Genomic DNA, 25,687 nt, shown 5'->3' on the forward strand with positions numbered 1-25,687 from the left:
ACATAATAAAAAACAAGATTTTTGAATTTTTTTTAAAACGGAGTTATTTCATTTTGGAACCAAACTCTTCAAATGTCCTTGACGCCAAGTGAAATCAAATAGTTATGTGAATGTCAAGCAGATTGCATTTTTTGCAAGGTTACATCATAGGATAAACTGCTGTATATTATCATCATCAAACAAAATATATACACATTACAATACCTATGCTGTAACACTTCATGAAATATATTTAGAAACTATATTAGTGTGTACAGTTAAGTATAAGAAGAATGTTGATCAGGATTATGGCAAATTGACCCATCAGAAAACCATCCAGTTATACAAGTTTGTGGGTCAGACCTGACTAACCGGACTGCCACGCCCTTCTGAGATTTAACTGCTACCAAGTTACATAACAAACAAAGTAACATAAAAAAGCCCCCATGGAAATGCACAGTAATAAACCAAGAGAGTCAAGACACAATTGAAGACACCTGTTATAACTGTTTTATGCTATCATTTTTACACAAAATCACATGAAAGAAAGTGTCCAAATTCCAATACTGTACGTCTATACAGGCCTTTTAGCAGGTTGTCAAAATAAACAGAATCTAACTATTTCTCATTTAAGAGGATTTTCTAGTTAGTGATAGGCCTTTAAAGTAACTTCGTTGATATTACAGTGGGTAGACAATGCATAGCCTTATCACAAGTATTCGCTTTTTGTATTTTATCTTTAAGAAAAAAACTTTAAAGTGGTGTTCAATATGGTTGAATATCAATATGGCATCACTGAAGAAACCAGAACCGATGAAAACATGTGGTGAGTATCTCCTCTTATTTTAAGTTATAAGGTGAGGCATACAAAATGGATTATTCCTGTTTGGAAATACGTTTTAGTTTGTGTCGCAACACCACACCATGTTGTTTAACTGTTGTTCCCTTTCTGTCGGTCTCTCGACGTTGTGTCGAACCGAAAGATGGGGTTCGTCCCTGAGAACCAATCGTTTCCGACTGCTTAGAAAAGGCCAATGAAAATTGGAAAAATGAAATTTGCATGCCGGACTCCGCCCCGGACATCCGGGTATAAAAGGGAGACGGCGTGCATCATTCATTCACCTTTTGTTCTTTGGAGCCTTCGGTTATGAAGATCTTCTCTTGCTGCTTAGCAAAAGCTCTACATTGCCGTTTCTACGACGTGGTGCAGCGGACTGTCCCTTCCTGCAGCGACTTCCCCTGGGCGTCTCGGCGGTTCCAGATGTGTTCGAGCCTGCAGACGGTGATTTTCTCCAGCGTGGCATATCCCGCTGTTCTCTTGGGTGCGGTGTCCTCATCGAGGATGGGGACAAGCACGATGTCTGTGTCAGGTGTTTGGGGGTCCAACACGCTGAGACAGCCTTCGTGGACTCATCTTGCCCACTCTGCGGGCAGATGGTCATAGAGACGTTGCGGTCACGGGTGGCTGTTTTCTCCCGAGAATCAGCCACCACCTCGCATGCTTCCCGGGCTGTGACGAGGATGGCTAAGGCCATTCCGTTCGCCAAGGCGAGCGGCGAGGGTGATATGTGGATTTCTGCGAGTGCTAATCCGTCAGCCAAGTGCTCGCGGACCGCTCGCACCCCGTCTCGCTCGCCTCGTTGTTCCCCAGCTGGCGGTGCCACACCGTCAGCGTCCTCCTTCACGCAGTCGGACACGATGCGTGATGAGGATGAGATGTCCATCGCAGCATCGGAGAGCGAATTGCTGGCATCCGATCCCGACGACTCTCTGCAGCTCCCTCCTAGGGGGGGTCGAGCTCAGGAGGAGGAGCCGTGTGCATTGGGTTAGAGTGTACTCCGGTGCCTCTCCCCCAGCGCTCACGGTTGGATACGTGGTTCTTGGGCTCTGAGCGTGACTCCAAGCCGCGCCCAACCCCGGTTCCATTTTTCCCGGAGGTGCATGAGGAACTGGCGAAGACGTGGAACGCCCCCTTTTCGGCGCGTACACGTCAAACCGGTTCCGTCGCTCTCTCTTCCCTCGATGGTGGGGCGGCTAGGGGTTACGTCGATGTGCCCCAGGTGGAACGTGCAGTCGCGGTGCACCTGTGCCCGCAGGCGGCGTCCACCTGGAGAGGTCGACCGAAACTCCCGTCCAAGGCGTGTAGGACTTCGGCATCGCTGGTGTCGAAGGCCTACACTGCCGTGGGCCAAGCTGCCTCCTCTCTCCACGCCATGGCCATCCTGCAGGTCCATCAGGCCAAGGCGTTGAAGGAGATCCACGAGGGTAAGACCGACCCGGGGTTAATGCAGGAATTCCGCACTGCCACCGACCTCGCTCTAAGGGCGACCAAGGTGACCGCGCGGGCCCTGGGTCGGGCGATGTCCACCATGGTGGTCCAGGAGAGGCATCTCTGGCGACGCCGAGAAAGTCCGCTTTCTCGACGCGCCCATTGCGCGGGGTCGGCTGTTTGGTGACACTGTCGAGGACTTCGCTCAGCAGTTCTCGACAGTGAAGAAGCAGACGGAGGCGATTAGCCATATTCTTCCCCGCCGAGACTCGGCCGCCCGTAGGCCTTCGAGTTCCCGTGCGGCCTCTGCTTCCCAGCAGCCCCGGCCCCCTTCGAAGCCAGCTCCGGTTCCAGCGCTCCCTACCCAGGCGGCACCCCGGAAGAGGGCATCGAACGGGAGACCACCACCCCGTCAACAACCTTCTAGGAAGAAGCGTTCCTGACGGGAAGACCCCAGGAAGGTTAATACCATCGGGCCCGTATCCAGCCATGACATCGTTGGACGGTCGATCCGGGACGGTTCCTGCCCCGTTCCTACATCAGCTAGGCCACAGGGCCCACGGGGGCCTAGCGCCCACTTTTTCACAAAAAGAGTTTCCTATCTCCCTGGGTGTTCTTCACAGCCGCTCTCACCCTCTGTCAGACGGTGTTCGGCCACTCGACATTGCATCTTGGCGAGGCGAAACATCGAATGTATTTTGCAGCCCTCAGCACTCTCAAATCGACGGTGCGGGGACCTGCATCGCCAGGCAGGCAAACCAGCAGAGCCAGTCTTCTTCCCGGGGGCTCCCCGGCGAGAGACCCGCACTGCCAGCCATCGAACCACCCCCCGGGGGGTTGATGAAGCAGATAGTTCCCTTAGTCCCCCTGTCATGGTCCCTGGGAGCTTGGCTCGAGCTTCCCACACCGTCACGGTGGCTGAGAAGGACGATCCGTCTCGGCTACGCGATCCAGTTCGCCAGAAACCCGCCCAAGTTTCGGGGCATCCTCGTCACCTCGGTCAGAGGCCGGGATGCTCCCGTACTACGGAGCGAGGTCGCCCTTTCGAGTCCGTCCCCTTAGCCGAGATGTCCAAGGGGTTTTACAGCCCTTACTTCATCGTCCCCAAAAAAGGTGGGGGGGTGCGCCCCATCCTAGATCTGCGTACCCTGAACAGACACCTGCACAAGCTGCCATTCAGGATGCTCACGCAGAAGCGCATCCTGGCATCCGTCAGATGTCAGGATTGGTTCATGGCAATCGACCTGAAGGACGCTTACTTTCATGTCTCGATTCTCCCTCGTCATCGCCCGTTCCTACGGTTCGCTTTCGAGGGTCAGGCATATTAGTACAGAGTCCTCCCCTTCGGTCTGTCCCTGTCCCCACGAGTCTTCACGAAGATCGTGGAAGCCGCCCTCACTCCCCTCAGGGAGAGAGGTGTGCGGGTACTAAACTATCTCGACGACTGGCTCATTTGACACACTCGTGAGATCTGTTATGTACACACAGGGACCTAGTGCTTCGGCACCTAGATCGATTGGGACCACAGGTCAACCGAAAAGGAGCAAGCTCTCCTCTGTGCAGAGCATACTCTTTTTTGGTATGGAACTCAACTCTGTCTCCATTACAGCGCGACTGCGCTCAGTCAGTGTTGAACTGCCTGGAATATTTCAAGCAGTCAGCGGGAGGAGGCTCCTGGGTACATGGCATCCTCGACGGTGGTGATACCCCTCAGGTTGATGCACATGAGACCGCTCCAACACTGGCTACAGAGTCGAGTTCCCTGGAGAGCGTGGCACACCGGCAGCAGGCGGATGGTGATTACGCTTTTCTGCCGACGCACCCTAACCCCTTGGTCTTCAATGACCTTTTCTACGGACGGGGGTCCCTCTCGGGCAGGCGAGACGCGTCAGGGTCGACAGACGCCTCCCTGCAGGGTTGGGGTGCCGTGTGCAACGGGCACGCAGTGTCAGGGCGATGGACGGGCCCCCGCCTGCGCAGGAATTCAATTGCCTAGAGTTGTTGGATGTGCTACCCGCACTGAAGGGGTTACAACCTCTCGTGCAGAACAAGCACGTGCTGGTCCGGTCGGACTGCACAACTGCCGTAGCGTTTTTAACCGCCAGGGTGGCGTTCGCTTATGGCAGCTAACACGACTCGCCCGACGCCTCCTCCTGTGGAGTCCGCAGGGCCACACATATCCCAGGTGACCTGAACCAGACAGCCGATGTGCTCTCTCGTCAGTTGACGCCTCGCGGAGAGTGGCGACTCCACCCCCGCGTAGCCAGCTCATTGGGGACAGTCAGGGCGGGCTCAGGTAGACCCCTTCGCCTCCCTGGACACCACCCATTGCCGCTAAGGTACTCCCTGCCTCGGCACGGAGGCTCTAGCGCACAGCTGGCCGTGGGACAAGCGGAAGTACGTCTTTCCCCCAGTGAGCCTCATTGCACAGACCCTGTGCAAGGTCAGGGAAGAGGAGCATCAAGTGTACTAGTTGCGCCATACTGGCCCAACCGGACTTGGTTCTCGGAGCTAATGCTCTTGACGACAGCTCCCCCCTGGCCGATTCCCCTGACGAAGGACCTGCTTTCCCAGGGGAAGGGCACGTTATGGCATCACGGGCTAGACCTCTGGAACCTCCATGTCTGGCCCCTGGACGGAACGAGGAGATCCTGAGTGGCCTAACCCCTGCGGCGGTTAAGACCACTACTCAGGCTAGGGCCCTGGCCACTAGGTGACGATACGCCTAGTGGTGCCTCTTCTCATCCTGGTGCTCTTCTCGAAGAGAAGACCCGCGGAGTTGCTTGATCAAGTGGGTGCGGTCCTCCCAGAGACTCGAGAATAATCTCTCCCCTTCCACACTGAACGTGTATGTAGCCGCTGTTGCCGCTCATCACGACCCAGTTGCTGGTAGTCTCTAGGACAGCACAACCTGATCATTTGGTTCCTAGGGGCGCGGGAAGGACATCACCCGCGCTCCGTACCCTCTTACGACCTTGATGCGGTCCTGGAGCCCCTCGGAGATGCCGCTCTTTCTCACTTCACGATGAAGACGGCTCTCGGGAGGACGCTCAAGAGGGTAGCGGACCTACAAGCATTCTCCGTGTCCACAGATTGCCTAGAACTCGGGCCCGGTTATTCTCACGCTATCCTGAGACCCCGGCCCGGCTACGTGCCCAAAGTTCCCACCACTCCCCCGAGACACCAGGTGGTGAACTTACAGGCGCTCCCCACCGGGGAGGAAGACCCAACCTCATCCGTGTTGTGTCCAGTACGCGCATTGCGCCTCTGCTTGGACCGCACGCAGAGCCACAGGAGCTCTGAGCAGCTCTTTGTCTGTTTTGGAGATCAGCAGGGAGGGCTGTCTCAAACAGAGATTGACGCACTGGATCATGGGCGTCGTCGATGGCGTACCTGTCCTAAGATCGCCTACGCCCACTGGGTGAGAGCTCTCTCCACACGGAGTACAGCCTCCTCGTGGGCACTGGCTCGAGGCGCCTCTCTGGCAGACATCTGCAGAGCTGCGGGTTGGGCTACACCCATCACCTTCGCGAGGTCCTACAGCCTCCGCGTAAAACCGGTCAGCTCGAGTCTTGCGGGCATCAGGCAAGACCGGCGACCGGTAGGGTGTACGCCTATGACAGTACCTTCCCCCCCTTTCTCCTAAGGGGGTCAGCGTACTACTAGCCTCCCTTCTTCCCCCACTGGGTGAAGAACAGGCACTCCATCCATCACTAGCAAGCACCTCCTGTGGGCGGGCTGGGCAGAGCAGCCCTGCCCCTTAGGCCGGGTATCACCTGAGTTATTCGCAACATAGCTCTAACCGGACCTAGTGCTACCAGACGTTGCAACCCCCCAGCAGGGCGGTTCCGTCTGATGTATCCTCATGCTGGTTCCCACCTTGGTAACCCATGACCTCCTTAGGTGGACCTCCACCTCGCGGTTAACTCCTTCAGTCCGCACTTTCTTCCCATGAGTTCTCCCCCATCGGTGAGACCATGTTGGTATCTCCACTAGTCTCCTCCCTGCGGTAGGAAGTGGTCTCTGTAGCGCATCCCCCACTTGAGGAAGTAGCGCTTACCCAGTGGCCTTACGGTTCCGGGCGGCTTCTCGCTGTTAGAGAAACAAGGCCGCCGCCTGTGAGGCCGAAGGTAGGGGCCTTCCCACCTTTCAAGAAAGCTCTGGGACCCCCTACCTACCCACTGGTAGGTTACGATTTCGCGGTAGCGTTCTCGGCTGACACGCCCAGGCCTGTCACCGTCGCTTCGTTGAGATTGTGACAGGGCACCGTGTTATGGCGTTTTCCATTGGAACCCCATCTGTCGGTTCGACACAACGTCGAGAGACCGACAGAAAGGGAACGTCTCGGTTACGTTTGTAACCTCGGTTCCCTGATGGAGGGAACGAGACGTTGTGTCCTCTTGCCACAACACGTGCTGTCCTCTGCAGCAGTCATGAGAGGTCTCAGGCTCCTCAGAACTAAGGTGAATGAATGATGCACGCCGTCTCCCTTTTATACCCGGATGTCCGGGGCGGAGTCCGGCATGCAAATTTCATTTGCCAATTTTCATTGGCCTTTTCTAAGCAGTCGGAAACGATTGGTTCTCAGGGACGAACCCCATCTGTCGGTTCGACACAACGTCTCGTTCCCTCCATCAGGGAACCGAGGTTACAAACGTAACCGAGACGTTAGTCACTGGGGCAGGACTGTTTAATAAAGAAAAATGAGTATAATCATGAATGTTCATTTTCTAAAAAGACTGTACATCGTGAATGCATACATTGATGGATTTTTACTAAAGTCAGATAGACTACAAACCCTACAGAAAAAATAGGCTGTGGAAAAAATAGGAAATTGTAATTATTACAATGGATTTACTTGTGGATATTTTATTAGTTTTAATGGAAATTATAATGGTCTTTCCGCGTCTCTTCTGGTTATGTTTTGTAGACCTATATCGGTGGGATGTTATTTGGTGGATGGGAAAACCATTATAGACCTTTAATAGTTTTTTAGCACACTTAACATTCTTGCCATAGGCCTATACTAACTCATACGTTTCATAAGTTGACGAATGATTTATAATGTTATTATTAGCATACAGTTTATTTTACTCTGTTATTTAATACTTTACAAATCAGCCAAAATAATTGCTACATAATATTAATATGCGTTGTTACAGCTTTACATTAATATCGACATTGAAATATAGCTAAAACTATATCTATTAGCTTTATAAAAAAACGATGGTAAGTATTTATAAGGGATATATTTAATATAGCAATACAGTATAATATACTGCTGTTTGAACTTTGAACCCCAGTATTACCTTAAGCGTCAGCAGATTGGTTCCGCTGTTTCCACCCGGAACTTCCTAGAAGCGACACCGGAGTACAGTACAGCAGCATTCCGGCTAGATTTGCTGCTAGCCACAGTGGATCTGCTGCTTTTGACGGGATGTGGATATAGATGACCGTTTCACCTGCTTGTAACCTCCCCTCTCCGAAGATGTGCCGCTAAAAATGCGATAAATGTAAGTAGTTTTTTATAAGATTGCTAGCATACGTGTGTTGAGCTGCTAGCAGGATGATTAGCAGAACATGAAGTCCAGAGGGAAAAGCTGCTGTCACAAACTGTCAAAATCAGTCTGTCGTCAGTGTGTTTATGATACGTGTCAGTTGTGTTAGGACTTCAAGCTGTTACTCATTTATGTTTTTTATTTACTTGAGTTCCGTCCCACGTTTGAATCTGAATGCGAGGGCTGTAATGCGGATATGCTAAGTTGGGTCTGTGTGATGGTTTTATTATGTGATGTTGTTTTGGGCGCAGCTTGTGATGTACATGATATACTGCATTTTTTAACCAATTATGTTGCTTAGGAAAGACAACTATTTTATTCTGAACTCCTGAAGATGTTTTCACAGATGAGTGTAAATTGATCTTAACCTGCATTCCAGTGTAATTGTAGAATGAATGGTCAAGACTTGGTACATAAATACCCCAAAGCAGGAGGCCAAAGCAGTACTTTCTGTCATCACAGAAACTGCCTGAAAGGATTAAAACGATGTTTATTAAAATGTATATATTTAGGTAATATGCCCTTTGAAGAGTACAGTGGCAGTACTATATAGTACAGTGTGGGTATCAGATGGTCATACTCTGGTACTTGTATGTAATGACAGGGTGGACATAAGAAATTGTATGCAAGACTAGAGTGTTGTCGCTGTCCTTCTGAAACCTTGTATATCCAAAATAGAAAAAAACTACTTTTTAAATGATTATCTGTTTTGTCAAAGTTGACAAACACTTTTTACTACTTTTTATTGGTTAGATATTTGCAAAAAACTGCGACGAATATAAAAGGTGACTAATAATAATGATTTATGGCAAAAAATCTTGAAATATGGAGTTTTTTTGACGGCAACGGTATACTTTATTGCCTAAAGGCAACTTTAAAAAATAAATAAATACATCAATAAAGCAACTTTTGCCAATTTATCATCCTTTCATTTTGAAACCTAAAATTGAAGCTTACTTTACTTATCTTTTACGTGGGTCTAATGATGTAAAAAAAAAGTTACGAATCACAGCTTTGGCCTAAATTATATTTTACCCCAAAATGATAATTCTCTCGAAATTTATTCACCCTTATATAAAAAACAAAACTTGTTTTTCTGTTCTGTTAAACACAAAAAAAGAACACGAAAAATAATTTGCAACCTCACTGCTACATGCCGCAAAAAAATTACAAACAGCACCTTTAAAGTCCATGTAGAGAGAATTCTAAGATTTGTTTCTAAACGCATTAGAAATGTTAGAAATGTATTGCTGAAACGCATTACAAAGACTCTGAAGTATATATTTCTGAATTGTGGAGTTGAACCGTTAAACAGTTTTTCACCAATTCTGTGTTTAGGATTTTCTGGGTGGGGCTAAAATGGTGGCTCGATGATGCAATGGAGCGTCCGAGCATGCATGGCCCCTCCCCTAACACTAGCGTGCCTTAGCATGAGTAGTCTGCTCAATCACGAGCTCAGGGTTGCCAACTCTCACGCACACGCTTTCAGGCTCTCTCACACTCTGCCCAACTAAACAAATCTCAGGCCAAATAACAAACGAAGGGTAACGCAGACGCAAATTGATGGAGGGGAATAACGCAAACAGTGAACGGAAGGAGGGAACGCGTGATCGCGACGTGCTTGAGTGATTCTCTATTGATGAATATCGTGCGTGTTTGAATTCAAATCCTGCCGTAAAGCTCTTCACATATACTGGGGACTCAGTGCCAACAGCGGACACGCCCCCAGGTTTGAGAGCAGAGTGTACTGCAAATTTTTTCAAGATTTTCATAACTTATTTTATTTACTTGGCAGGTTTTTTATCATTCAGTTTTAGTTGATTTGGTTAATAACACATTTTTATGTTTTGACACACTCGGAACACATATTTAATGTTGGTTAATACATACCTTAATATAGTGAAAATTGAAAAATAAGTAGTAATATGACTATAAAAAAGTCTTGATGATAGAAATGCTGATGCTTGAACGCTATAGCAAAAATCTCTTCCTTGTTTTTCCCCAGATTGCACCTATAGTGAGTTTGGAGACGCTCTCGTCATCCCAGTTGTCATGGAGAAGCCGTGGAGGTTATGGGGCGTACTGGAGGCATGTTTGCTGACCGTGTGCGCGTGGTCGTGGGGAGCATGCCGCGTTTCCCTGCTGGCCCTCATTCTGACCTTCCACCTGTACGGAGGCTTCATACTGCTGGGACTCATTTTAGCATCTGTGGCTGGAATCTTATACAAGTTCCAGGACGTGCTGCTCTACTTTCCTGATCAGCCCTCGTCTTCGCGCCTTTACGTTCCCATGCCGACGGGAATCCCGCATGAGAATGTCTACATCCGCACCAAAGACGGCGTGCGGCTCAACCTCATCCTGCTCCGTTACACTGGTGAAAACCCCGCCTCCGCACCCACCATTTTGTATTTCCATGGCAATGCAGGGAACATAGGCCACCGCGTGCCTAACGCGCTGCTCATGCTGGTCAATCTGAAGGCCAACGTGGTGCTGGTGGACTACAGAGGCTACGGAAAGAGCGATGGAGAACCTAGCGAGGAGGGACTTTACCAGGATGCCGAGGCCACTTTGGATTACATCATGACCCGGCCGGACATCGACAAGACGAAAGTGGTGTTGTTCGGTCGGTCGCTGGGGGGCGCGGTTGCCATACGTCTGGCTTCGGGCAACCCGCATCGAGTGGCCGCCATCATGGTGGAGAACACTTTCCTGAGCATCCCGCACATGGCGGCCACACTGTTCTCGTTCTTTCCCATGCGTTACCTGCCCCTCTGGTGCTACAAGAACAAGTTCCTGTCCCATAGACATGTGACGCTGTCCCGAATGCCGTCTCTCTTCATCTCCGGCTTATCAGACCAACTCATCCCGCCGGTAATGATGAAACAGCTGTACGAATTGTCTCCGTCTCGGACTAAACGCCTTGCCATCTTTCCGGAGGGTACGCATAATGACACCTGGCAGTGCCAGGGTTATTTCACCGCTCTGGAGCAGTTTATGAAGGAACTGCTCAAAAGCCATGCCAGAGAGGAGACGGCCCAGAGCTCGACTAACGTCACTATAATCTAAAACAAGAACTGCTTTGAATCTGAACCCTCTCGGATCGAATGTACAACTTATCCTTTTGTTTTATTTCTCTTCTGCTCTTTTCATTGATGCACCAAGAATTTATTTGTTAGCATTTCATTTATGTAGTGATGAAGACTACTGAACATCTTCAGGAGTTTTGATGATTTCTTAGTCCTTTGTAATTTACATATAAAGACACCTTAACGTATATTAAATGCCCCACCACTTGCAAGTATAAATACTGGAAAAGAAAGTTGGATTGGATTCATTGCGGCTATATAAAAACACTGTATATTTAACACTTTACAATAAGGTTCTATGCAACAGCATTTATCAATCCTGGTTCATCTAGTATATTCATAAATATACTATTGTTTTTTGTTAATGTCAGTTTTCAATGCTTAAAAAAAATTTTTTTTTAACTGTATATGTAGGAAAAAACATTAAAGGAATAGTTCATTTATTTAGATATGAAATTGACTCATGACTCCCCTTCCTCAGTTGAACACAAACAAATCTTTTTGGATGAAACTAAAAATTCATATTTGGGTTGACAACTCATTTAACCAAGCTTAAAGGCGGGGTGTCCGATTTCTCTTAGCCGTTGTTGATGTTCAAATCACCAAAACAAACACACCCCCATCTTTCGCTTTCGTCAGCGCTCGGCTAATGTCCGTACTGTGCACCTTGCTGCTGATTGGCTACAAGGTTGTTTTGGTACTCGGCCCGACTCGGTTGTCTAAAGCGTAATTCGGAAATCGGTTACCCCGCCTTTAAGAAATGCTGTAAAAGCATTGTTCATTAAAACATGGCCTTACTGTAAAGTGTTATAATTTCCCCTTTTTGTATTTGTGTTTTTGTTACAGAACAGAGTGCTCAGATATATTTAGAATCGTTTTTGCCTTTAAAAAGTAATGATTTAGTTAGGATCGGGGCAACTGATCCCATTTCATCTTTGTCTACAGCATTTCATGCATTCAAGTTTACTGTACTCGCTTGTAACGTCAGAGCTTTATTTATCTCACTGCCTTCTTTTTTCACTGAAGGTTTAAAATCCACTCAGGAAATCGGCTCATTGTGGTTCAATCTCATGTTTTGGATTTGCATGTGGAGCTGTGTGTGAGAAGTGCAGATGTGGGCTGCAGTACACTGTGAGCGCTGAACAAAAATGCCATCACAAAAAGCCTGAAGTATCTTTTGTCTCTATCTCTCAGGCTTGGAGATCTTTTAAAAAGAAGAGTGAAATCGTACACAACAGCTGCTTGACAGTGTTCCAAGCACAGTCCATTTGCACAAGTTGTAAATATAACGTTTCCCCTTTTTTAATCAGGGCAAGTGCTTATCATCAAATCTCTGCCGATGACCTGTTTTCATTTGGATCATGTTTGAAAAGCTAGCTTAATATTTCTGACTGTTGCGATGTATTCACAAATTTTGTCACTGTTTTCAGTTCCATACAAATATTTTTTTATCTACAATCATCACGTGAGAAATTTTGAAGAATGTTGATATCTTTCTCAATGATGAAAGTAAATAATTATTACCTAAAATCTTTCTCTCCTAATTTCAATGTCACGATTGATCACAAGGCATGCGAGGGCCATTGGCATTCCTCATCACTGATGTCATATCGAGCATGACATGTCTTGACCTCATATTTGAATACACGTGAGCTTAAAGCTGCACTCCGTAACTTTTGACTCTCTATCGCCATCTCTGTTAAAAATAAAATTGCAGGTCACTTTACGTATTTATCTTAAAGAGTACATAACTAGGGATTTTTAAGGTCCTACTTTGGTTTATGGAGTGTCCAACAACAAGTTTACGTACATAGAAGGTGTAAAAACACTGTTATTTTGTAATAATAGGCAGTTATTCTTACCTTACTTCTTGACTGACTCTCAAGTGATTCGTTCCGCGATCTATCTGTCTAATCCCCTTCTTTACACTAGCCTGGTCTGATGTGATTGGTCAGATGGTCTAGTCGGCTGTGATTGGTCTACCGCGAATGAGGCTCACGAGCTACAGTGTTTGGGGGAGAAGAGTGAAGTTTTCGCGGGCAGTCCTAGTAAAACGTTGGCGGGGACTATATGTAGTGACGTAAATCTGCGGCGGTTCGCGAATCGGACTAGGGACGACTCGTTTGCATGATTCAGAGTCGACGCCCTTTTTTCCAAGCTAATTTGTTATTCATTCACCTTCGGATTTACAACTTGGCAGACTGCTTACATTCAAACACGGCAACATTACACACTGCATGAAATGTTATGTACATGATCTCATGTTATGTACTCTTTAAGGACAGCTGAAGTCAAATGACATCAAACTTACATTTCCTGTAAAATGGTACCTGACCGCTCAACTTATAAGTCGTTATTATAAGCAAATTAGGATACGATAAAGAGGGAGTTTTGAACATTTATTTTTAACCAAAAAAATACGGATTGCAGCTTTAGAAGAATATTGGCGAAGGAAAAGATTTGAACTACTTGAGTTATGTTGTTCATACAAAAATATTATCTGGCTCCATATGTACAGCTGCGGAAAAAAACAAGAGAGCATTCCAAATGTTCATTTAAGCAGGATTTCTAGAAGTACTGTGGGCATTCCAGTCCAATGTCTGTTGAATTTCAAACGAAATCAAACGTCAGGAGTGACATAAAGTCATCCAACTGCAATGTGAAGGACTGACAGCATGACAAGACATATGAAACTGTGATCAAAATTTAGGTTATCACACAAAAAAATATTTTTTTACTTTTCCTAAACACAAAAATTACCGTTTTGCTTGTGAATATTAACTTGTTTTCTTTGCGGTATTGGAGGTCTGAAATAATATACAGAGCATATTTTATGTTATTTTGACCCGTTTCTTCAGTTTTCATTTTCTGCAAATAACTGCAAATAGAAACAATATTTTTATTTGAAATTTGGGAGAAATATTGTTAGTAGTTCACAGAACGAAACAAAAACGATCATTTCAAAATGTTCTCTTAATTTTTTCCGTAGCTGTATATCGTATAAAATACTTTGATGGAAGCTTTGCGATAGACGCCTTAGTCCATATTCACTTTCATCACGTGTGAAAAGAAAACATTTCCTGGTCATATATAGGTTTAGAATTACATGATGGTGAACAAAGAACAGAAAGTTTATTTTTGGGTAAATTCACCAATGAGAAAGCAATGACATTCTCAACCGATACTGTATGTTTTTATCAGTAGTAAACACACAAGGAGGTTCAGACCAGTGATAGTTTGTTCTTACTATAGTCACAGTGTAGTGGTTGACCGTCTGGGACCCGGTATAAATGATCCTGAAATGTGGACTTTGCGACCCTGATCCATCTTGCATAGTGTTGGATCAATGCACATCCAAGTCTGTAACTAATGCATGCTTAAGATGCTCAGCACATGTTCATCAACTCTGGTGCACTTTTACACTCGTGTTTATCGTACTGTGACGACTGGTTTCAAGGCAGAATATTTCTATGCCAGTTTGCATGCAAATTTTGATAACGATGAACCAGAGGTTACGTCAGGCTTCCAAAGACCACCTTTCAAGATTTAATGGGTTCTTTTGTGGTTCTCAGTGGTGTTTGAGGGGTTGTTTGTATAGAAGCAATTGAGCTTTAGATGTATTCAGTTGTGTCCAGTGTTACTTATTATAAACAGGACGGTTGTAACAGCAGTGGGACGGGCGGAACCAGGCGATGCAGGGGAACGTTCCCAAAATGCAGGCGTTCAGGTGGTTTTAGGTGAATAACATTGTTTTGTTTTTGATTTTGTGTTTCTGACTTTTGAATTTGACCATTGAAGTGGTCATTATTAATGTCCCAATGCATTCATTCTGGGTAATTCTTCAGTTTTCACGTTGTTGCTAAGCATTTTGTTCAACTCACAGTGATGTGCCATTAAACTCTTTTGAATGTCTGTGTGGTTGAGTGTAAACGTCACAATAAATGAACAAATCTACTACTTTAGAGTTTACTAGATTTGACTAAGAAACATTGGCATGTTCTGGCCATTTCCGGGGCTAGTTTATATGTTAATTATACCATGGTCTTTTTGAATACTCGATTCTGATTGGCTGGAAGGTGTGCATTAAAACCCTTTCACGCACAGGTAGCTCCAGTAAGTTTGATTACATTTGAAATTTAACTGACAAATTCGCTGTCATTTTCACGTGTTTGATCTAAAATTCCACTCTAAACCTCAATAAAAGATTTAACTTGGCAAATGACCATGGTATAAGCGGGATAATCCACAGCTAGCCATGTGTTAAAGGATTTGGTTCTTAGCCTCCACATCGTGCATTAAAACCCTTTAGGGGCAGTCGTGGCGTAATGGTTAGCGAGTCGGACTCGTGACCAGAAGGTTGCCAGTTTGATTCCCAGGGTAACGACTGATGTGCCCTTGAGCACCTTACCCCTACTTGCTCCCCGGGCGCTGCAGTGATAGCTGCCCACTGCTCCGGGGGTATGTGTGTTCACCACTTGCTGTGCGTCTGTTCACTACTCTCTGGATGGGTTAAATGTAGAGGTCACATTTCGGGTATGGGTCACCATATCTGACTAATAGGTCACTTTCACTTCACACTTTCACTCACTTTCACTTTAACGCACGGCTAGCTGTGGATTATTTACAAATCGAATTTCATCTCCTTCATAAATTGAATATATGAAATCATATAAAGCACTGCTCATGTTTTATATTTGCTTTTTACGGTGAATTGTAAATCAGAAATATTGAGTGTGCGAGGAGGCTGTTCTTTTTTCAATACATTCATGTGTGTTTTGAGCCATGGATTTTCTAGTCAAATCGTTTGTTCATGTAAATACAATTGAATCACACTTTGTATTTTCTGTGTGGTGAAATGCAATAAAGAAATCAAACCCTTCTGATAACTTGGCAGCAATGGCGTGTGATGTTCATGTGTCCGCTTCCTCTTTCTTCATGGAGACGATGCTTTAGAAAAAGAGTTGAAGTGAATTTTTTTCTTATCAAGAGTTTGCACCTTTCTTTTTGCATCTAATATTACAATCCATAGTAATTTATACGCTTGCTTATGAAGAGAAATGTACGACGGACCATTAATTCACCATTTACTTTGACACTCTTAGCACATTTTCCTGGAACGGCCGCGCTTGAGTGGTGACGAAGCAACTTTCGGTTGCGGTGCAGTATGGTAGGCGTGGAAGGCTTGGCAGGAAAGGAGACCGTTATTGCCGAGGCGAAAACCAGAAGACAAGACTTGTACTGCTTGATTGTTAGAGCTGTTGCTGGGGTACCAGATACCACAGAGTCATTTTGAAGAGCGAGCGAGGTCATGCAGAAGAGCTTTGTTTGTTAGATTATCTCATTGTTCTGACAGATATGTTTGCTGTGTGGATCCCAAATGATTAAAGTCATGTTTTGAGGTGGGTTAAAATACGGCTTTTACAAAATATCTTTTAAGCTTTCGGTAAAATCCACTCATTTAAAAATCTTTCCTAGACGTTTGTTTCCATCATGCCTGTTGGAGATGCCGGACCAGGCCGGGGCAATGGCGGAAGGTTGCCCTGGGTGTTTGTGGTCCTGATTCTTGCTGTCGTCACCTCTTCTTCGCTCTCTGTTCTTTCCCTGTATCATGTTCTTGCCCTGCAGGCCGAGGTGGAGGGTCTGAGGGCCGAGGTGGTCCGCAAGAGAGAGGAACAAAGCGGGAAACTAGAAGATCCTGTGGAGGAGGCAGAGAAACAAGCCCAGCAGCAGAAACAAGAGGAGAATAAAGACAAAATTGAGGTTAGGATAACAATACCTGGAATGTGTAGTATCAAGTTCTTGTTGGTATATTTGACATACTTATGTTCTGAGAGTAGTCCTTTCAAAAAAGTGTCTGTAAATGTTATTTGAAAGAATTGTCACAGGGAAGTTACAGTATCGGGGTCATTACAAATATCTTTTTGTAGCCAAAACTGTATGCTTATATATATGTATGTGCCTACAGTACATCAGAATTGACCATATCTGGAAAAAAACCTAACTGGGAAATATTCAATGCATTAAAAAGTGTAACAATTAGCCTCCGCTCAATATATTATGTTGTTAGTTACAAAGTAAAGGTTTGTTTATTGTCCCATATGTCTACACTATTGGTCAAACGTTTATAATTTATGTTTAGGTATCTTCAATGTAGTCGACCCTTTGCCTAGAATGTGTAATCTTGGCATTTTAAACAGTATTGAAAGTGTTCCCGTCTACGCTGAGCTCTCATTTGGGTGCTTTTCCTTCATTATTTGGTTTGGTCTATGTGGTCCATTTCAACTCTTTTATGTCGTGAGTGAAATAAATGAGTCATATTTCTTGGTATATTTTTGCCTACCATGGAAATATTTATAATTATAATATTTACATTTAACATTATATTCAAAAGTGATCCTTTTATCAATTAAAGCATGGGGCGAAATAAACTATAATGAAAAAATGTCAGTGCATGATCCTAAACTTTTGACTGGTGTGTAACTCATTGCTGCCTTAAATTTTTAGTACAATCAAATTGGCTTTACAAGACATTTCAACTTTGTTTATTGAAGTTGAAACTTATTTTGATGAGTCAAAACATTTAAAAATGAAAAATATAGTGGATGTTAAAATGATTTGTAAAGCTAGGATAGTTCTCGGTTATGTGTTTGAGACCCGTCACATTTCGTGTGTTTGTTAAAGTGTCTGCAGCAAACCGAGATGGAGGAGACCGGACCCGAAGACCACAACGGCATGGCGAAAAGAAGTCGTGGTCAAGTCTCGGACAAAACAGGCAAGCCAACACTTATGTCTATTATCATTGCTGCATTATTAAAACAAAAGGTCATGACATTTCTTATCCGTTTCATGCAGATACACTTTATCGATGCCTCCTTTCTCCCACATCTAAAAAGTTTATACTGAGAAGAGTTGTGGGTTGTTTTTACTGTTTACTGTTAAAGAAACAACGTTCGAGCGCAAACTCTGACAGATGGTGCAAGATTAAAACCACTTAATATAAAACATGCACATTGTGCAAAGGTTCACAAATACGTATCCTGTTCCTTTATGAGTCACTGCATGCAAAACCCTTATAATTTAGTTGTTAAAGTTGGCAAAACGATGCTTCCAAAAAACAGTTTATCTTATTTTTTTCAATTAAAAAATCAACTTTTCTGTCTTTGCACAGCCTTTCAGCCCTGCTTACAGATGATGGCAGACAACAGGAGGAAAACCTTCCAAAAGGGTAAAGGACTTACATAAGCATTTCAGTTTTAAAGGTTTATATCCGTAGGAATCTTTTTAAAAAGAACATGCATTTATGTGCCTCGTAAGGTTAAGTGTTAAAATGATATGATTAATATAATATAATATAATATACAGTATATATGCATTATATAATATAATGTTTTGTGCAGTCTTTCACAATGAATGCAAAAGTGAAAAACGACATTGAATATGTCAGAAGAGTCCTCATTTCTTGAAGATGATGTGTTTGTGTGTGTTTTTGTGTCAGAGTTTGCATTAGAAATATGCACAGCGGTTCCGTGGCAGACGGGCCTAAAGCGAGGCTCTGCTCTGGAGGAAGAACGAGGCACCATTTTAGTCAAAGCGGAAGGATTCTTCTTCGTCTATAGTCAGGTACATCAATATCCCACATACTTAAGGCTTCTTGACCTTGTAGCTGAACTTTGCGACATCCCAACAGAGTGCTGTGTTTTTTTCCTCAATACTTGAAGCTCTCCTTCTCCCAGGTGTACTACATAGACTCAACGTTCGCCATGGGCCACATTGTGATTCGTATAAAGAAGAATGTTGTTGGTGATGAGAGTCAGCAAGTGGTCCTGTTTCGTTGTATTCAGAGCATGAATCCGGTCAATCACTTCAACACCTGCTACACTGCAGGTATGACAAATTCCGGTTTTCATTTACAGTGTTATTACATTTCCATTATAGTACAGAGAACAAGATTCTGTGCATTATAATGGAAATTTGATGGGGTGTGCCTTATTGTTTGCAAAATATTTTAAATACCATCTTGATAAAATAACATATTGGGTAATCCATTTCCTTAAGCATAATATTTTCTTTGTTCTTTATAACAAAGAGGTTAGAATTAACCTACACATGCACGTCGTATACAGTATACTTTTATATAAACTTGTATAAAGGATACATGCATCTAGAAAGACAAGTCAATTTAACTGAGCGTGTGATGTGCAGGTGTAGTGAAGCTGGACTCTGGGGACAAACTGGAGCTTCTTATACCTCGTACCCAAGCAAATATTTCTCTGGATGGGGATTCCACCTTCTTTGGAGCGATCAAACTTGCCTGATACAGGGCTGAACTTTACAACAGATGCTCAGCGATTCTGGATGTGCTCTGTACTGCAGGGCATTGGACATTGACTTTACTGTATGTTATGAATAGTGATGGAATATGTATTCATTACATGCGCTTTGGTTCACACCCCAGGGCCACTTTGAGTAGACGTGATAATGACATGAACGGATGTGTGACATTAACACATTCTGTTTTGTTTTCTTGTTATGCTTGTGCAGTTTTCGTCACATGATTCATGACTCAGACATATATATATATATATATATATATACTGTGACTTGTGAGTGACATTTCACATTGACTTATATTTGAAGAGCTTATTCGCAAAAACAGATAATTCCATTTTTAAGCATTTTCAAAAATCATGTTTTTTTTAATGTGTATTCCAAGTATTATCAAGCAAACTGCAGTTGGGTTGTTTTGATTAAGTAATAATAACTAGAAATACAGCTGACTAACACAATAGTTCATGAAAACATATTAAAAAACATGCATTTGGATTTTTTAAATAGAGTTATCTGTTTTTGCAAATAAACTCTTCATTTACTCGTCTTCGGTATTGACAGAAAAACATGTTTTTCATTTCTTGCACAAAATAAAACATATTGTATTTTTCGAACGATATGTCAAGGAACAACTCTCGTATTGGCTTGCTTGCTAACAAAGCAATAAAAATTACAACACAAAAGTTGACTGCACGTTTGCAATTTCAATTAAAAATGGTGCTGCCATGTTTCGACCAGCAGATGGCGACAATATCACGTTGTAGAACTGTGGACCCCATTGCGTTCGCATTTCAAAGTCAGCTACCAATCTGTCTGTCTGTTTAGACCCCGTGCATGTCTTGGTTTTGGTCACCTTTTTGGCAATACCATTACATTTATTTTGGCGAACTTTATTATATACCATATTTAACAACAGAGTCAGTGCATTTTTCTTTCAAATCATTTACTGCTTTACACAGGCAAGGACCACACATTTTTATTATAAACAGATACTTTAAACACTGTCAATTTAAACATTTTGCTGATGTTTGCATGTTTTTTTAAGATCTTCAAGAGATGAAAATTCTGTCATCATTTACTCACCCTCAAGTTGTTACAAATCTGTATAAAATACTTTGTTTTGAACACAAAGGAAGATATTTGGATGAATGTTAGCATCATTGACAACCATAGTAGGAAAATTAAAATGGTAGTCAAAGGTGCCCCAGAACTGTTTGCTTTACTAAATTCTTCAAAATGTATAATTTTGAACAGAAATCATAACTGCCTTTGAAAAAATTCTTCCAAACAATTCCTTTGTGTTTTCCAAAAAAGGACAAATAAATGCGGAAACGCTTGAATCTCTCAAAGACTTTTCTTTCACACTGTACTTGTGCTTGCTTTGCAGTTTCCAGGGCAGAAACATTTGATTGATTCAGATCATTCAGCAACGTTCAAATCAAAGATTGTCCACTGAAAAAGGAACATCGGGCCTGCCAAAGTCTAAAAAATTGACCGAATCCTTGTATAGCTCACCCAGTGAGAGACTACCTCCAGAGCTGTCGCTTAGGGATCCTGAGGAAGTGATGGCTTCTTTTAAATCGTCTCTCATGCTGAGGTATTGACTCCACAGCAGGGAGGGAACCGCTCATTTCAGAGATCAGATCAGTCAAACACACTTGAACTCTATCCGAGAAGCTCAATGAAGATCGATGAACGTTGTTCGGCAAAGCTCCAGTTCTTTGGATTATTTTTCAAAAAAAGATCACTCGCTTGAGCCTCACTTTTAAAAAACGCACCCATATTGATTTTGCTTTCAAAATTTTGACTTTAAAAAGTGTGTGATTGTGGTAACTCACAGGCTGCCATGCTGGTCGCTTTAGTGCGCTCATGCTATTAAGTTGATCTCTTTGCATGGCAAGGCTCCAAACCTGAGGTCTTTTATGTTCTCTCTTATGTTCACATGAAGACTGGAAGGATGACAATGTAAAATGATACAGATTCATCAGGCTGTTTTGATGGAAGCAGCAGACTTTTTTCCAGCCTCCATTTTTTTTTATGTTTATTGTCAGAAAACTGCATGTACAATGCCACATTCCATTGTATAACACTACTCGCATCAACATGCATCAACAAGAAAAGACAAAAAAAAGAACAAAACAAAACAAAAATAATAATAAAAAGTACAAATAAGAAAGAAAAGAGGGTACATAAACATCAGAAAAACAAATGTATACTACACATACTTTACATTTTCATAGGATATTTAAATGCACAAAACGTACTTATTAAAAGTGGACTTTATGGTATTTATTTACTTGAAAATGTTAAAGGAGGAGCATATAGTAACCGTTTTACAGTTTTTCTCGATTGCTTAAACACATTTCTTGAAATTATGCCTCGTATTCTCAAAACAGTAAGCACAAATCCATAACATCTCACCCAATTCCCCAAACATCCTATTTTCAGGTCAAAATGAAGCTCTCTTCTCAAAACCATTCACACTTGCTGAAAAACCAAACTGTCCCCCCCGATATGACACACAAGCCCTCAAAAACACCCACACTGCAACATAGTCTTAAACACTGGTGAGATCAATTCAAAACACTGTTACTAAAACCTCTTATTGTGATTCAAGAATAATTTGACAGCTTAGTGTTTATTAGAATATACAACATAAAAGAGTGCAGATAGAGCAAAATGCAAAAATGAGCTTTAGGAAAAAATAAAACATTACACTACTGTCAAGTATGAAGATGATCTTACAAGACAAGAAAAGTTCAAAAACCAAAGAACAATATGAACTGGTCATGCAACACAATACAGTATACAACTGCACAAATAACATTTACATTCAGGCATTTAGCAGATGCTTTTATCCAAAGCGACTGACAGAGAAGATAAAAGAAACAAAACAGTGAAGCGATTTGTCAATAGGAGGCAATGCAAAAAAAATATGGCATCCTCTGCACCTTTGGCCCAATTTCGTAAAAGTATTCCTTATTTTCAGCAAAAATACGGAATAGGTAAAAAAAGCTACAAATGCACATTTGTAAACTTGACAAGCACAAATTTGAGGGTGTACACGTGCTACAGTTTACAGTTTTACAGTTCTGGATACAGAATAGTGACATTTCTCTCATATAAAGTGTGTAGTGTAATTATACTGTATGTTTACAGTAAGTAGTATAAAGCCCAGTAGATGATTCTAGGATGAGCTCCTATTGATATTATCCTGAGATCTGATTGGTGTGTCATCAGTTTTGCCACTGAATGTTTACTGATGGATAAATGTGTGCTATTTGAGTTACATCTTGACACTTCAGTTCATTATATTGTGTGTTTGTGTTTTCTGAATGAGAACATGGTTAAACCTATACAAATTGAGACTGTTTTTGTGTGGGGTTTGTACAAGTTGGTGTATTGTTCTGAGAATGTGTTTATGGTTGTCAGAAAATGATGAATTGTTTCATGAATTGTTTTGTGAATTGTGTGTTAGCAATCGAGAAAAACTGTAATTGCTATTACTATTACTATTTTTCGATTTTGACATCACATCTGTAAAAAATTGTTCTGTAAAATAACGGTAAAATACTGGCAGCAGAGACGCCAGTAATTTACTGTAATTTTACGTTATTCATGCTGTGATTATTTTACGGTATATTGCTGTAAAAACGAAATACAGTGCATTGCTGTTTTCCCATATCTAACAGTTAAATACTGGCAGCAGAGACGCCAGTTATTTACTGTAATTTTAGATTATTCATGCTGTGAAATTATTTTACGGTATATTGTTGTAAGAATTAAAGACCGCAAATAGCTGTTTTTTAACTTAATCTTTATTGCACAATATTGTCCTTTGGGCTACACATGTCTGCTTAAAATAAACCATAATAGATAAAAAAATATGAATAAAATTATTAAATAAGCAAATGTTTTAGAAAGGACATAAACAACTTTTTTTAAGAGCAGCTCACAAAAAAAGGATGACTCAAGTACCAAGCAACCAAGTCAAGTTTTTCACTAGCAAAACAAACAATTGAAACTTAACAAATAAAAACAATGGCAAGCAAAACAAATAATTGAAACTTACAAATAAAATCAATGGCAATAAAACAGGTTAAATAACAGAGGCTACCCCCTCTAAACTTGACATATTTAAAACATGAGAGTACTTTAATTAAGAGTCTTATGAGATACTGAAGGTGTTGGCATTCACAAATGTAATTAGGAACTATCCACCAACCATCTGTTGCAGATGATAACGTTGGTTGCTTGTTTTTCTCCCTGATGTATTCCATGGAGCACTGTCAAACAATAGAAAACAAAAAAAATCATCAAGTTAACTCTAGATTTAAAGAATCATTGTACTACAACAACCTAGATAGCAAGGTGATACTTTTATTCAGTGCGTGCATAATCATTACGCAAGTGATGCAAAATTTGCGTTTTAGCTGTATTTACGAAACACTCAAACTCAGTTTGCTTTCCTTTCAAACATAAGCCACATTTAAACGTGAAATCATCGCAATTTCAAACATTACATTAGGTTAGTGGTGATTTGCAGCTACAGTTATTAGCACTATAGCAATAGACTGTTTAAGATTACTAACGTTTGCAACAACCACAGTTTTGAAAGTTCAGAGATGACAAAACAAGCCAATAAAACTTGGGGTCTGTAAAATGCATGTAAATATGAACATTTGGGTTGTATCTCAGAGATGACGAGCCCTTTTTAAATCGCGTAACCTTAAGTTTCTTACAAACTACAGCTTGTTAAGCAGAAATTCAAACATTATTTGATAATACTTCCTTTCTGAACCACATACTCTCGATAAAAGTAAAAAAAAATGTTTTATTTAGTGTAATTTGAGCGTGCAGATCAGGCCCGGTTCCTGCCAGGTGCAGAAGGGTGGGCTAGCAGATATCATGGGTGGGCATATACCCCAACCACACATACAGTATATAGCTGCAGATTTCCCAAATTTTATTTAAAAATGTTGTTTTTATTTGCATTTATTTGCAGAAAATGAACTGGAGAAAACGATGATCTGAGTTTTTTAAACTGAAACATCGCAACAAAAAAAAACAAGTTAATATTCAGTTTTAAACAACACAAAACTAATGTTTGTACTTGTATTTAAAAAAAAGTTAAAAAAAATGTAAAGTAACACTGATTTTTAAAACGAGCTTATCATAATCTCAGTCTTTCATATTGCTGTTGCTTTGTCACTCTTGAGGTTTGCTTTTGTTGGAATTCAACAAACATTGCAATATGACTGCAATACATGCAGGATTTAAATGATTTATGATGTTATATATATGTGACCCTGGATCACAAAACCAGTCTTAAGTAGCACGGGAACATTTTTAGTAAAAGACAAAAATACATTGTGTGGGTCAAAATTATCTATTTTTCTTTTATGCCAAAAATCATTAGGATATTAAGTAAAGATCATGTTCCATGAAGATATTTTGTAAATTTCCTACCTTAAATATATAAAAACTTTATTTTTTGTGAGTGGATGGTCTGCCACAGTGCCCCTGATTAACAACTTCAAATGCAATTTTCTCGATATTTTGATTTTTTTGCGCTCTCAGATTCCAGAGTTTTAAACGGTTGTATCTCAGCCAGATATTGTCCTATTCTAACAACTCGTATATCTATAGAAAGTTTATTTATTCAGCTTTCAGAATATGTAAAAATCTCAATTTCGAAAAATTGACCCATAAGACTGGTTTTGTTGTCCAGGGTCACATATATATATAAAAACACGCATTCATTACAAAAGACGGCAAAATTAAAACAAAAATAATTATTGTTGATTATCGCCCTTTAATATAGTAATTGTTATAATATACTATAATTGTATAGTATAGTAATAGTTTCATTTTATTGATGTTTTACACATTAATAAGCTGGACAGAAAGCCTATATAGAAAGCGGGCTAAGAACACTGAACGATCAATGACCAGAGATGGAAAAAGTACACACATCCTTTACTTAAGTAGAAGTACAGATATTCATGTTTAAAAGTACTCAAGTAAAAGTTGAAGTACTGACTAAACTTGTTTACTCAAGTAAAAGTAAGAAGTATGGGCTCTAAAATATACTTAAGTAAAAAGTAGCCAATACTACTACCTGTTTTAGAGTCACGCTCGTACCTCACAACTGAACTACCATTATGTAGAACACGAGCATAAAAAAGACTGATGGAAAAAATCTATTTGCCATCACCTAGGCCACATCCTAGACCCCTTGTGCTTTGGGAAAAAACACAAAATTTTAATACAATTATGATGTAAGATAAGAGCGTAAAGGACAAGCGTATTGATAACAATTGTGACAGAATTCCCTTTGTCTCAAGTTCTCAACCATAATTTTAGCTATTCTTTGTGTTGCCTTCAGCCTTGGTCCGTGGCAGCTTCATAGACTACTAGCCTATGTCTGTGATGCGTAATAGCCAGGAAATGACTGTTTGGTACTG

At 42.1% G+C, this 25,687-nt stretch overlaps 2 protein-coding genes across 3 annotated transcripts; both read left to right on the forward strand.

The window, feature by feature from the left end:
• Window positions 1-7,581: 7,581 nt before the first annotated feature.
• On the forward strand, window positions 7,582-15,778 carry abhd13 (abhydrolase domain containing 13). Its single transcript, XM_057336016.1, has 2 exons — window positions 7,582-7,761; window positions 9,812-15,778. The coding sequence occupies exon 2, from the start codon at window positions 9,859-9,861 to the stop codon at window positions 10,870-10,872; it is 1,014 nt and encodes a 337-aa protein (XP_057191999.1). The 5' UTR covers window positions 7,582-7,761; window positions 9,812-9,858; the 3' UTR covers window positions 10,873-15,778.
• A 236-nt stretch (window positions 15,779-16,014) lies between these two features.
• Window positions 16,015-20,956, forward strand: tnfsf13b (TNF superfamily member 13b). Of its 2 annotated transcripts, none has more exons than XM_057336017.1 (7): window positions 16,015-16,291; window positions 16,368-16,652; window positions 17,574-17,664; window positions 18,061-18,117; window positions 18,388-18,512; window positions 18,611-18,776; window positions 19,095-20,956. In XM_057336017.1, the coding sequence occupies exons 2-7, from the start codon at window positions 16,383-16,385 to the stop codon at window positions 19,205-19,207; spliced, it is 822 nt and encodes a 273-aa protein (XP_057192000.1). In that variant the 5' UTR covers window positions 16,015-16,291; window positions 16,368-16,382; the 3' UTR covers window positions 19,208-20,956. The 2 variants fall into 2 exon arrangements, with proteins under 2 accessions (XP_057192000.1, XP_057192001.1); XM_057336018.1 differs by having other exon boundaries at window positions 18,626-18,776.
• The last annotated feature ends 4,731 nt before the right edge of the window (window positions 20,957-25,687 follow it).

The sequence above is a fragment of the Triplophysa rosa genome, linkage group LG6, assembly GCF_024868665.1.
Source record: "Triplophysa rosa linkage group LG6, Trosa_1v2, whole genome shotgun sequence".
Taxonomy (NCBI): Eukaryota; Metazoa; Chordata; class Actinopteri; order Cypriniformes; family Nemacheilidae; genus Triplophysa; species Triplophysa rosa.

Coding starts and splice junctions, on each gene's coding strand:
- abhd13 (XM_057336016.1), top strand. CDS start 9,859: ATGGAGAAGCCGTGGAGGTTATGGGGCGTACTGGAGGCATGTTTGCTG.
- tnfsf13b (XM_057336017.1), top strand. CDS start 16,383: ATGCCTGTTGGAGATGCCGGACCAGGCCGGGGCAATGGCGGAAGGTTG. Junction 16,653..17,573: donor AGAATAAAGACAAAATTGAG/GTTAGGATAACA, acceptor TGTTTGTTAAAG/TGTCTGCAGCAAACCGAGAT. Junction 17,665..18,060: donor TCAAGTCTCGGACAAAACAG/GCAAGCCAACAC, acceptor GTCTTTGCACAG/CCTTTCAGCCCTGCTTACAG.